This window comes from Trichechus manatus, unplaced genomic scaffold (assembly GCF_000243295.1).
Source record: "Trichechus manatus latirostris isolate Lorelei unplaced genomic scaffold, TriManLat1.0 scaffold00056, whole genome shotgun sequence".
Lineage (NCBI taxonomy): Eukaryota > Metazoa > Chordata > Mammalia > Sirenia > Trichechidae > Trichechus > Trichechus manatus.
In genome coordinates, this window is record NW_004443992.1 from 3,024,867 (window position 1) to 3,037,802 (window position 12,936).

The 12,936-nt window shown below is 39.2% G+C and overlaps 1 protein-coding gene across 1 annotated transcript in view; it reads right to left on the bottom strand.

Annotated features, from left to right (window-relative positions):
• Window positions 1-12,936, bottom strand: part of DNAH7 (dynein axonemal heavy chain 7) — a 270,960-nt gene that overhangs the window by 64,457 nt on the left and 193,567 nt on the right. Inside the window, exons 49-50 of the mRNA XM_004378290.1 lie at window positions 9,247-9,437; window positions 3,097-3,230 (exon numbers count right to left, since the gene is read on the bottom strand). Coding sequence (XP_004378347.1) covers window positions 3,097-3,230; window positions 9,247-9,437 — 325 coding nt within the window. The remainder of the gene's footprint in view (window positions 1-3,096; window positions 3,231-9,246; window positions 9,438-12,936) is intronic.

Genomic DNA, 12,936 nt, shown 5'->3' on the forward strand with positions numbered 1-12,936 from the left:
TCATCCTAAATGGAGAGACTTTGAAAGCATTCCCCCTGAGAACGGGAACCAGACAAGGATGCCCTTTATCATCACTCTTATTCAGCATTGTGCTGGAGGTCCTAGCCAGAGTAATTAGACTAGAAAAAGAAATAAATGGCATCCAAATTGGTAGGGAAGAAGTCAAAGTATCTCTATTTCCAGATGATATGATCTTACACACAGTAAACCTCAAAGAATCCACAAGAAAACTACTGGAACTAATAGAAGACTTCAGCAACGTATCAGGATACAAGATAAACACACAAAAATCAGTTGGATTCCTTTACACCTACAAAGAGAACTTTGAAAAGGAAATCACCAAATCAATACCATTTACAATAGCCCCCAAGAAGTTAAAACACTTAGGAATCAATCTGACCAGAGACATAAAAGACCTATACAATGAAAACTACAAGACACTTCTGCAAGAAACCAAAAGAGACCTGCATAAGCAGAAAAGCATACCTTCCTCATGGATAGGAAGACTCAACATTGTGAAAATGTCAATTCTACCCAAAGCAATCTACAGATACAATGTACAATGCATCCCGATCCAAATTCCACCAGCATTTTTTAATGAGATGGAGAAACAAATCACCAACTTCATATGGAAAGGGAAGAGGCCCTGGATAAGTAAAGCATTACTCAAGAAGAAGAACAAAGTGGGAGGCCTCACACTACCTGATTTTAGAACTATTACACCATCACGGTAGTTAAAACAACCTGGTACTGGTACAACAACAGATACATAGACCAATGGAAGAGAATTGAGAATCCAGAGATGAATTCATCCACCTACAAGCAGCTGATATTTGACAAAGGCCCAAAGTCCGTTAACTGGGGAAGACAGTCTCTTTAACAAATGGTACTGGCATAACTGGATATCCATCTGCAAAAAACTGAAGCAAGACACATACCTCACACCATGCACAAAAACTAACTCAAAATGGATCGAAGACTTAAACATAAAATTGAAAATGACAAAAATCATGGATGAAAATATAGGGACAACGCTTGGAGCCCTAATCCATGGCATAAACACAATACAAACCATAAGTAACAATGCACTAGCACCAGAAGAGAGACTAGATAACTGGGAGCTCCTAAAAATCCAACACTTACACTCATCAAAAGACTTCACCAAAAGAGTAAAAAGACAGCCTACAGACTGGGAAAAAAGTTTTGGCTACGACAAATCTGATCAGCGTCTAATCTCTAAAATCTGCAACATACTGCAAAACCTCAACAACAAAAAGACAAATAACCCAATTAAATAATGGGCAAAGGATATGAACAGCCACTTTGCCAAAGAAGATATTTAGGCAGCTAAAAGACACATGAAGAAACGCTCAGAATCATTAGCCATTAGCGAAATGCAGACCAAAACTACAATGAGGTATCATCTCGCCCCAACAAGCATTAATCCAAAAAACACAAAATAATAAATGCTAGAGAGGTTGTGGAGAGACTAGAACACTTATACACTGTTGGCAGGAATGTAAAATGGTACAACCAATTTGGAAATCAATTTGGTGCTTCCATAAAAAGCTAGAAATAGAAGTACCATATGATCCAGCCATCCCACTCCTTGGAATATATCCTAGAGAAATAAGAGCCATCACACAAATAGATATATGCACACCCATGTTCATTGCAGCACTGTTCACAACAGCAAAAAGATGGAAACAACCTAGGTGCTCATCAATGGATGAATACATAAATAAATTATGGTATATCCACACAATACTATGCAACAATAAAGAACAATGATGAAGCTGTGAAACATAACATGGAGGAATCTGGAGGGCATTATGCTGAGTGAATTTAGTCAGTCACAGAAGGAAAAATACTGTATAAATAATTGTATAATTGTATAAATATTATAAGAACGCAAGAAAAGGTTTAAACACAGAAGAAAACATTCTTTGATGGTTATGAGGGTGGGGAGAGAGGCTGAGGGTTACTCACTAACTAGATAGTAGACAAGTATTATCTTAGGTGATGGGAAGGACAGCACATACTACAGGGGAAATCAGCACAACTGGACTAAACCAAAGCTAAGAAGTTTCCTGAATACAATCAAACACTTTGATGGGCAGAGTAGCAGGGGTAGGGATCTGGGGACCATGCTTTCAGGGGACATCTAGGTCAACTGGCATAACAAAGCTTATTAAGGAAATGTTCAGCATTCTACTTCAGTGTGTGGCATCTGGGGTCTTAAAAGCTTGCAAGTGGCCATCTAAGATGCATCAATTGGTCCCAACCATCTGGAGTAAAGAGTATGAAGAACACCAAAGACACAAGGAAAGTATTAGCCCAAGAGACAGAAATGGCCACATAAACCAGAGACTTCATCAGCCTGAGACCAGAAGAACTAGATGGTACCCAGCTACCACCAATGATCGCCCTGACAGGGAACACAACAGAGAGTCCTGGATGGAGCAGGAGAAAGGTGGGGTGCAGAACTCAAATTCTAGTAGAAAGACCACAGTTAATGGTCTGACTGAGACTGGAGGAACCCCAGAAAGCACGGCCCCCAGATTCTCTATTAGCCCAGAACTAAAACAATTTTGGAGGCCAACTCTTCAGTCAGGGATTGGACTGGACTGTGGGACATAAAGTGATACGGGTGAGGAGTGTGCCTCTTAGCTCAAGTAGATACAAGAGACTAAATGGGCAGCTTCTGTCCAGAAGTGAGATGGGAGGGCAGAGAGGGTTAGGAGCTGGTTGAATGGTAAGGGGGAATCAGGGGTGGAAAGGAGGAGCGTGCTGTTACAGTATGGGGAGAGCAATTACAGTCACATAACTGTGTGTGTATACGTTTTTGTATGGGACACTAACTTGAAATGTAAACTTCATTTAAACTACAACAATAAAAAAACAAAAATATACACTGTAATACAACTTCCTACATTAACACAGAGGCACTGTAATGCCTTACACTGTCCTCTTAAATTTTCCCATTCAGTGTACCTATTAAATCTACCAAAACAGGTCTTTAAAATGTACTTTAATTCGTTTCTAAGTAATCTTGAAACAAAGAAGAACAACTCTGTGTTTTATAACATTTAAAACCTTTTGTTTTCTGCTCCTTGTAATATCAAAGCTTGCTTTTCTTCTTCAAGGTCTGGTCTTTCTCGTGCCACCACAATTCCCAGAAGCTGATCCTGCATTCCCTCAGAAGTTATCATGAAGTTCAATAGTGTTACCTATATGTGAAAAAATACAAAAATTGCATTGTTATTTCCATTGACAAAGTTTCTGCTTATATGCTTAGTTAGCATATATATGAACAGTAGAACTCAAACTGTAGGAACTATGATTAAATATATGAGGGCAGTGGTGGTTCAGTGGTAGAATTCTTGTCTCCAATGTGGGAGACCAGGGTTTGATTTCCAGACAATGCACCTCATGTGGAGCCTGTACCTGTCTGTCAGCGGAGGTTTGCATGTTGCTATGATGTTGAACAGATCCCAGAGCTTCCACACTAAGAGAGATAAGGAAGAAAGGCCTGGCAATCTACTTCTAAAAAGTCAGCCAATGAAAACCCCATGGATCACAAAGGTCCAACCCCATTGCACATGGGTTGCTAGGAGTTGGCATCAACTCAATGGCAGCTAACAACAACAACATGATTAAACATATAGGCTGGCACATTTACTGGATTGAAAACTCACCGCCTAGGAAACCCTACGGGACAGTTCTACTCTGTCATAGAGTCACTATGAGTCGGAGTCGACTCAACAGCACACTACGAAACACCACCAAAGTTTCTCAAAGACTGAAATGTAATACTTTAAAGAGTTTTTTTGGTGATTAATTTATTCTCATTTCAAACTGCTCAAATTTCTGACAACTCTTTAAAACCAAAATTGATTAGAATCATGTTGGACGGTGTCCTTCATCTTGGCTGGATAAGCTGATTTACATTTTAAGAATCCTAGCTTGTCAAAAGTAACGGAATCTTACAAAGAGAGACAAGAACCCTCTGTAATTACTTGTCATGAGTAAAGTGTTTTTACCATGTAATAATCAGCCACTATTGTGAAGTAAGGAATTTGCATTTCAATAGTGTCCATCAAGATGCTGTCTGCTAACACCTGCTTCATCCAGGTATCTATTGGCTCTTGCAAGCAGTTTGCTCTCTGTTGCTTATATTTTAAAATTCCCTATCTTCTGGTAAACATGTTTAGGTCTCTCTTTTTAAAAACCAAATAACAAACCATTCCCTTGCTCCCACAATTCCTTCAGGCTCTGGACCTATCTCTCTTTGTGCCTTCACAACTATACTTACTGAAAATTTTATATATAATTTCTGTCTCCACCTCATTTCATTATTCAACCCTTTACAATCTGCGCCTACTTGCACCTCCCCATGCACCACTAAGGAAACACTAGTGGTGTAGTGGTTAAGAGCTATGGCTGCTAACCAAAAGGTCGGCAGTTGAAATCCACCAGGTGCTCCTTGGAAACCCTATGGGGCAGTTCTACTCTGTCCTGTAGGGTCACTATGAGTCGGAATCGACCAGATGGCAACAGGTTTGTTTTGTTTTGTTTGTTTGTTTATACACCAACAAACCACAGAAACTTTCTTGCTCTGGTCACCACTGAACGTATCAGCCAATAAACACTTACGTGACCTTGGCTGAATTTCAAACCTTTTCTTTCCTCAAGTTGTCTCCTCTGTTTAGTTTGTGACACCACTCTCTCCATTTTCCTAAGACGCCCCTGCTAGTGCCTCTTAATCTATTTTGCTCTGCCCTCATGTCTTGCTAATGTCTGCACCTATGAGTTGAGTATTATTTCCCTAATAGTTTCCTAATCGTTAACACCCCTTTCTACTACTTTCTCACTGTAGATTCTCATACACACCTGGCTATGAAATGCCTCCATGCATTTCAGTTGGCTCTGCTTGAGATGTTCTTCCCCTTGTTATCTACCAGATCAACTCCTATTCATCTTTCAATGTGCAGATTCAGTGTCACCTCCTCTTGGACACCATTCCAGTCAAGGTGCTACTCACCCCCTTTCCCCCCTGGTTTCTTCCTGTAACTCTTCAAAGGAGTCCTAACTCCTTCATAGCACACATTACACTGTATGTAATCATGAGTTTACTTCTCTCTCTCTTAGACTAGAGTAAATAACTTCAGCACAGGGATCATCTCTTATTTGACTTCATGGCTGTAGCGCCTGGCACCAGGTAGATGCTCCCTACAAATGTATCACATGAACAACCAGAATGTCAATGTTCCCTGTTCATGGAGTTGCTTTCTGCTATTTCTGTTTCCTAAAATCTTAGGCCTTTGATGATTATTCCACAAGGTATTTCATAGAAAAGAACATCAACTATGAATCAGGCTCTGTGCTACAAAGAAGAATAAGATACTGTCTGGCCCCTGCCCTTACGGAATTTTAGTTTCCTTAGGGAAACAGAAGTGCACACAACACTCAGTGGGATAAGGACTCTGACAGTGGTAAACATAGGCATCTAACCCAGGCCACAAGGTCAAGGAGGGCATCCCAAACAAAGAGCACCTGAGATAACTTTACAGGTAATTAGCAATTAGTCGAGAGAAAGGCAACATTCCAGGCCAGAAGTCCTCAGCCTTGTTAATCACTTGTGGGGTTTAATCCTTAAGGATCCCTGATGGTGCAGTGGTTAAGCATTTGGCTGCTCACCAAAAGGTTAGCAGTTCCAATCCACCAGCTGCTCTCTGGAAACCCTATGGGGTAGTTCTACTCTGTCCTATAGACTCACTATGAGTCAGAATCAACTCGACAGCAATGAGTTTGGTTTTTTTGTTTTTGTTTCGGTGGCATTTAAAAAGCACTGATATCAGACACCCTGATGTAAGTGGTCTGGAGTGGGACCTGGGCACTAGGATTTTGAAACACTACAGGTGTGATATTAATGGGCAGCCAGGGATGAGAATGATTGTTCCAGGCAAGGAAATAGCCTCGGCAAAGGGAAGAAACAAGAGAAGGCAAAGCACATTTGGGGGAATATAGGCAACTCACTATTCCATCACTGGAAACTATGTAGGCAGATACCAAGTGGATTCTTCATAGACTGTGGACAGTTGAACATTTTCTAGCATGCATATGTGAGAGGTCAGACCCTGAAATCATCAGTGTTAGTAGAAGTGCCAGTGTCTCACCCTTGAAAATATTATAAAAATTTCAACAACTACCACAAACCATCAGAGGTGACTCAGTGTTTGATCCAGTTTTCATCCTTTCCCTCTTGAAGGGAAATTCCTTAATAGGAAGTACTTTTCTAAATCCCATTGTAAGACCAAACTCTACACATCACTGACAATTTGGTCTAAAAGTTTTTCCTATATTTCATATTACAATTCAGCTGGATTGGAGCAGCTAAAAGAATGCCATTTTGGTATACACTAACCTGATTTTTTTTTTTTATTATAACTTTAGAAACAAGAGATTTAGTAAAGAAGAAACAAAATTGGCAAACTACACGTGTTATAATTAACCCCAACATAACACACACAGTTTAGTAGGATTACTTGCATTACACAAGTGTCCCTCTTGTTTCTGCTACTTACTCTTCCCAAGGTTCTGCTAGTCTAGGAAGCACCTGGTGTGGATTAGGGCCAGCGCTAGAGCTCAGGGCCAGTTTTCGTTTTATTCGTGCCCACTTTGGTGTTGTGTACAAACCGCACAATCACAGAAGTGCCCCCCTACTCTTCCTCCTAAGGACGGCCAATATTCAGTATTTCCCTAGCCATGGGAAGGTTTTTTTTTTTTTAAAAAAAAGGCAGGATCAATTTTTTTTTCCTTTGGTGGTTTTATCTGGTTTGTAAATTGTTTGCATTGCCAGGGCTCATTGGTTTTCCATTCTTCCAATCTGAAAATAGGTAACAGTTTCTAATATTGCTGTCTTTCTCTATGTTTGTCTTTTTATCTTTTTATTCAGGAATTTCTAGCACTGGCTGCAGGGTAGGAAACATGTTTTCCCACCTATTTTTGTAAGAGAATAGCTCCTCTGCAGAAACACAGTAATTTTTTTTTTTTGCAAGAAAAATTCCTACTTGAAAGGTCAGGAAGTCTCAACAGCTTCCTGCAGTACCCCTAGGAAGTACTCCCTCCTCCTGCCCAAACCCAGGCACCTTCTCTGTGGTGAGTCTCCTCTGGTTTAAACTTTTCCCCCTCACTTTCCCCATGGGGGTACTTGAATGCCACTAAGAATAGATTACATGGGCACAATCATAAATATCAGTGAGATAGTACACAATTTTTGAAACTGAGCCATTTGAAAAACACACTAAATTTGTTATGTAATTCTCTACTACTCTGGCATTTAGTCCTGGAAAGACTATAATTAAAGTTATCAAGAGATTTTCCTTGTTGGTATGAGAAACCAAGTGCACAGGTTACATTTACTTTAATCCAAAGATCACAGGCACACAGTTGGCAAAATGCATGTTTTACAGCTTCTACTTCATTGTACTCAGATACAAGGAGGTATTCATACATATTCCATTAAAATTGGCTGTTTCAAAATTAACTCTTGCAAATCTAGCCATTTGTTCACAATAAACATTTAAAATTATACAAATATGGTTTCATAATTTTATTTTCATTTAGACTCAAAAGGATTATGGCAGCATGATACCATCCCTTGGGTGCCTTTGAAAGCAAAAGGTACATAAAAAATCCTAAAAATAGGATCAAGAGGAAGTAGTTTAATTTGTAAATGAAAGCAAGTAACTGCCTCACTATGTTTTCTAATCCCTGTTTAATCAATCCCAGCAATTAAAAATAACGAAGCAATATGACACTCTAGGGATCTTAAGGATTTTGATACTGAATCATAGATCAGTTTTCTCCCAGAGTTTTACAACTTCTACTATAACCAGTTATTAGTGAACTAAGAATTGTTTATGTATGGTATTGTCACATATTTTACTGAAAAGTAAAAAAGGTTTTCATGTCATTTATTTAAAAATATTTGGGAAGGAACTAGCTTTGGGATTTTGTCATTCTTGGTTCATTCTCACTTTTACTTATAAGTTAACAATACTAACAGTTAACATTATGTGCTGAGCCTTATTCTAAGCGTTTTGTATAGGTTAATTTATTTAATCCCCACATCACCCTATGAGATAGGGACTTTTATTATTCCCATCGTACATATGAGGGATCTGAGGCACAGAGAGGCTGAGTAACATGCCCAAAGTCACACAACTGGCAGTGGTAGCACTGGGATTCAAACTGAGGTAATATGGCTTCTGAGTCCAAGCTCTTAACGATACTGCCTCTCCTAATAGGTGAAAAGATAATAAATAATGGGGAATTTTATACATTTAAATAATACATAGTATTTTAATTGATTAAAAACATTGGCAAAGAATTCCATATTTTAACATTCTGCTTTTAAGACTAAACTGAAGAGCCACCCCAACTCCCCTAGTCTACCTGGTACTTTCTGAACTTCCAGTGTAAAGTATGTCCCCAACTCGGAGCTCCCAGGACACCTTGTAGCTCTGCTATGGCTTCCTAGTCATACAATACAGTCACTGCCTACACAGTCTTCTTAATGTCCTCTCCCGGTTGCTTCTTCAAATTAAAGCCATCTCTCACTTACTCGATCACTCATACACTCACTCTACAAACACTTACATAGTGCCAACCCGGTGCTAAGAACTGGGAATAAAAAACAGAAAAAGGCATAGTCCCCAAACCTCCAGGAGCTCTGCTGCAGATCGAGCTCTCAAGTCATTTTCATCATTGACTAAAACTTTAAACTAACTTTACTCTTTAAAGGAATTTTTAGTCTTTTGAAAGAACCAATGATTGAAAACAGCTCTTTTGAGTAATTATATAAAATCAGACAGCAGCAACCTGATTTTGAGAAAGAAGAATGGAGTCCTGTTCTTGAATTCCAATTCCAATAACTAGCATATTTATTACAAAGAAAGAATGTGAACATATGTCATCTATTTTTAATGAAAATCTAAGAATTATATCAATTGTAGAAATTAGCTTTGATAGTCTTTTTCACAGCATACTGAGGGCTTCTTTATTACTTGCAAGCACACACAAAAGCAACATTTCGAAATTATTATAGCAATTTTAGGAAATGTCACAAAAGTGCAAAATCCATTTTTCCTTAGGAAGACCTGTTCTTCTTATGGGTCAGGAGGAAAATACAGTCATTAATTGTAAGATATGACTAAAGTAACATTTGTTTTAGATACTGGCCTTTACTGATGTTTCAGGCAGATAATGAGGATTTCTTAGCTTGGTAGTAATGTAGAAGCGGAAGTCAGGTGCATACTCGATTGTGGAGTCCCCAAGTCGGATACATACACTCCCACCTTGCTTAAAGGTCTGTTTTAGTAGAAGAGGTTCCAGAATAGGATCTAGCTCTTCTCCAATATTTTCTAGCAACACTGGAGTAAAATCAGAAAAAGATTCCAGGTTATTTAAAATACTGACTACAAGCATTCAACCTTCTGCGTTCTTTTAGCCTTCTAAATTCACTGTTGTTCCTACTTGCCTCTAAAATTATTTTTGTCTTCTAAGCATAAAGTAGGAGTCCTTAGGTGGTGCAAATAGTTAACACACTCAGCTGCTAACCGAAAGACTGGAGGTTCGAGTCCACCCAGAGGTACCTCTGAAGAAAGGTCTAGTGATCTACTTCCAAAAAATCAGCTATTGAAAACCGTATGGAGCACAGCTCTACTCTGACACACATAGGGTCTCTACGAATCAGGGTTGACTGGACAGCAAGTGGTACTACTGGGAAGCATAAGGAAATGATTCCACAAAAATAACTGCATGTCTGTGGGAAGGACTTAATTGGTGGATCTACCAAGTTATCCTCTCTGCTCCATACTCCTTGGCCATAGTCTTGAAGGGTACTCCACCAACTGATCAAGGCTGGGATCTCACCGTGTATGATGGAAGTGAAAGTCTATCCTTTTGATAGACATATGCACACCTATGTTCATGGCAGCATTGTTCATAATAGCAAAACGATGGAAACAACCTAGACGCCCATCAGCAGATGAATGGATAAACAAACTATGGTACATACACACAATGGAGTACTATGCAACGAGAAAGAACAATGATGAATCTGTGAAGCATCTCATAACATGGATGAAACTGGAGGACATTATGCTCAGTGAAATAAGTCAATCACAAAAGGACAAATATTGTATGAGACCTCTATTGCAAAAACCCAGGAAAAAGTTCACACACAAAATGTAACAATCTTTGTTGGTTACCAGGGATGGGAAGGGTGGGGGGGAAATACTAAATAGGCAATAGATAAGTGGTATCTTGGGCAAAGGGTGAGACAGTACACAATACAGGGGAAACCAGCACAACTTGTACAAGGAAAGGTCATGGAAGCTCCATAGACACATCCAAACTCCCTGAGGGACTGAATTGCTCGGCGGAGGGCTGTGGGGACCATGGTCTCAGGGAACATCTAGCTCAACTGGCATAACAGAGTTTATAAAGACAATGTTCTACATTCTACCTTGGTGAGTAGTGTCTGGGGTCTTAAAAGCCTATGAGCAGCCATCTAAGATATTCCACTGGTCTCATCCCTTCGGGAGCAAGGGAGAATGAAGAGAACAGGATACGAGGAAAAGATTAGTCTTAAGGACTAATGGACCACAGCTACCAAGGCCTCCACCAGACTGAGTCCAGTACAGCTAGATGGTGCCCGGCTACCACCACTGACTGCTCTGACCGGGATCATAACAGAGGGTTCTGGACAGAGCTGGAGAAAGATGTAGAACAAAATTCTAACTCACAAAAAAAAAGACCAGATCTACTGGCCTAAAGGAGACTGGAGAAACCCCAAGAGTATGGCCCCCATACACATTTTTAGCTCAGTGGTGAAGTCACTTCCGAGGTTCACCGTTCAGCCGGGGAGTGGACAGCCCCATAAAACCAAATGGGACTAATGAGGCACAGCAGTCCAGGGACAAGGTCCAGAAGGCAGAAGGGGACAGGAAAGCTGGTGATAGGGAACCCAAGGTTGAGTAAGGATAGCGTTGATGTGTTGTGAGGTTGTTAACCATTGTCATAGGGTAACATGTGTACTAACTGTTAAATGAGAAACGATTTTGTTCTGTAAGCCTTCATCTAAAGTGCGAATAGCAGCACAATAGGAAGAGCGTAGTCGATGTCACTGAACTGTGCATGTAGAAATTTTTGAAATGGTGTATCTTTGGCTATGTAGATTTTCACCAAAAAAAAAAAAAAGGTTGAGAAGGGAGAGGGTTGACATGTTGTGGGGTTGTCAACCAACGTCATAAAACAATATGTGTACTACTGTTTCATAAGAAACTATTTGTTCTGTAAGCCTTCACCTGAAGTACAATAAAAAAAAAAGTAAAAAAAAAAGAAAGTCTATCCTTCTGAGACACCAGAAAAAACTCATCTCTAGTTGTAGTTATTTAAACACCTACTCTATTATTATTTTTTGACTGTAAAACATGCTTATTGTAGAATATCTGTAAAATGTAGGAAAGTATAAAAAAGAAATCAAAAAATTATTTCTAATCAGATTATCTTAATCTTTCTCTCCCTCCCCTGAATATTTTACATAAGTGAATTATACCATATGTAGATTAGGGGAAAAATGACACAAAAATGACATATGGTATGATAATTATTTATTGAATAAATTGTATTTTTCTCTTCAGTATTTTTATTCATCTTTTTCAATACACAGTTGAGATCAAACACACATATAATTTTACATCCTAATTATTTTGCTTTACATTATAGCATAAATATTTCCCATTTTTATTAAAAACTCTCATAAACATACTCTTACTCATTGTTGTGAAGTTGATTCCGACAGAGTAGAACTGCCCCATAGGGTTTCCAAGGCTGTAATCTTTATGGAAGCAGACTACCACATCTTTCTCCCAAAGAGTGGCTGGGGGTTCGAATAGCCAATCTTTTAGTTAGCAGCCAAGTGTTTAACCACGGCACAACCAGGGCTCCTTAAATATACTTTTAATGACTGCATAATAGTTCATCATTATAATGTTTCCTTATTTATTTAACTAGTGCTTTATTATCAGACATTTGGATTGTTTCCTGTTCTCAGTATTCTAAATAGCACTGCATACAAAACTTTTCTTTCAGAATATTTTCTATTCTAAAAGAGGAATCTCTCAATCAAAGAGCAATGACATTGTTAAGGCTTTTGATATAATTGCCTAATTAAAGTCTCACATTCCAGTGTTTGGGGCATTATCATAGCCAAGCTTGAATGTGGTATTTTGTAGGAATTCATCGGGAGACTGTGTGTGCAAGCGTAATGAGAAGGGAGGGCTCAGGGTATTGGGATGACTAGTGTTTGTATCTCTATTGCAGTGAAAGTACAGACAGATGCTGGCCCTTCCCACAGGTTACTCCTGTCTAAATGAGTTCCTAAAATTGTCTTTTTTTTTTTCTTTTCCACTTAATTTAACAATATTTTCACGGACATGTCAGTACATTTAGATCCACCTCATTCATTTTTAGGGCTGCCAATACTCCATTGTGCAGCCCTGGTGGCATAGTGGTTAAGAGCTTGGCTGCTACCAAAAGGTCACCAGTTTGAGTCCACCAGCTGCTCCTTGGAAACCCTACGGGGGCAGTTCTACTCTGTCCTTATAGGGTTGCTATGAGTCGGAATCTACTCAGCAGCAATGGGTTTATATTCCTTTGCACAGATGTCCTATGATTTATTTAACTGACCCACCAGTGACGTGCATTTAAGTTGATTCCAGTTTTTTTTTTTTTTTATTCTACGTCAGGTGAAGGTTTACAGAACAAATAGTTTCTCATGAAACAGTAGTACACACATTGTTTTCTGACATTGGTTAACAACCCCATGACATGTCAACCCTCTCCCTTCTCAACCTTTTTTTTTTT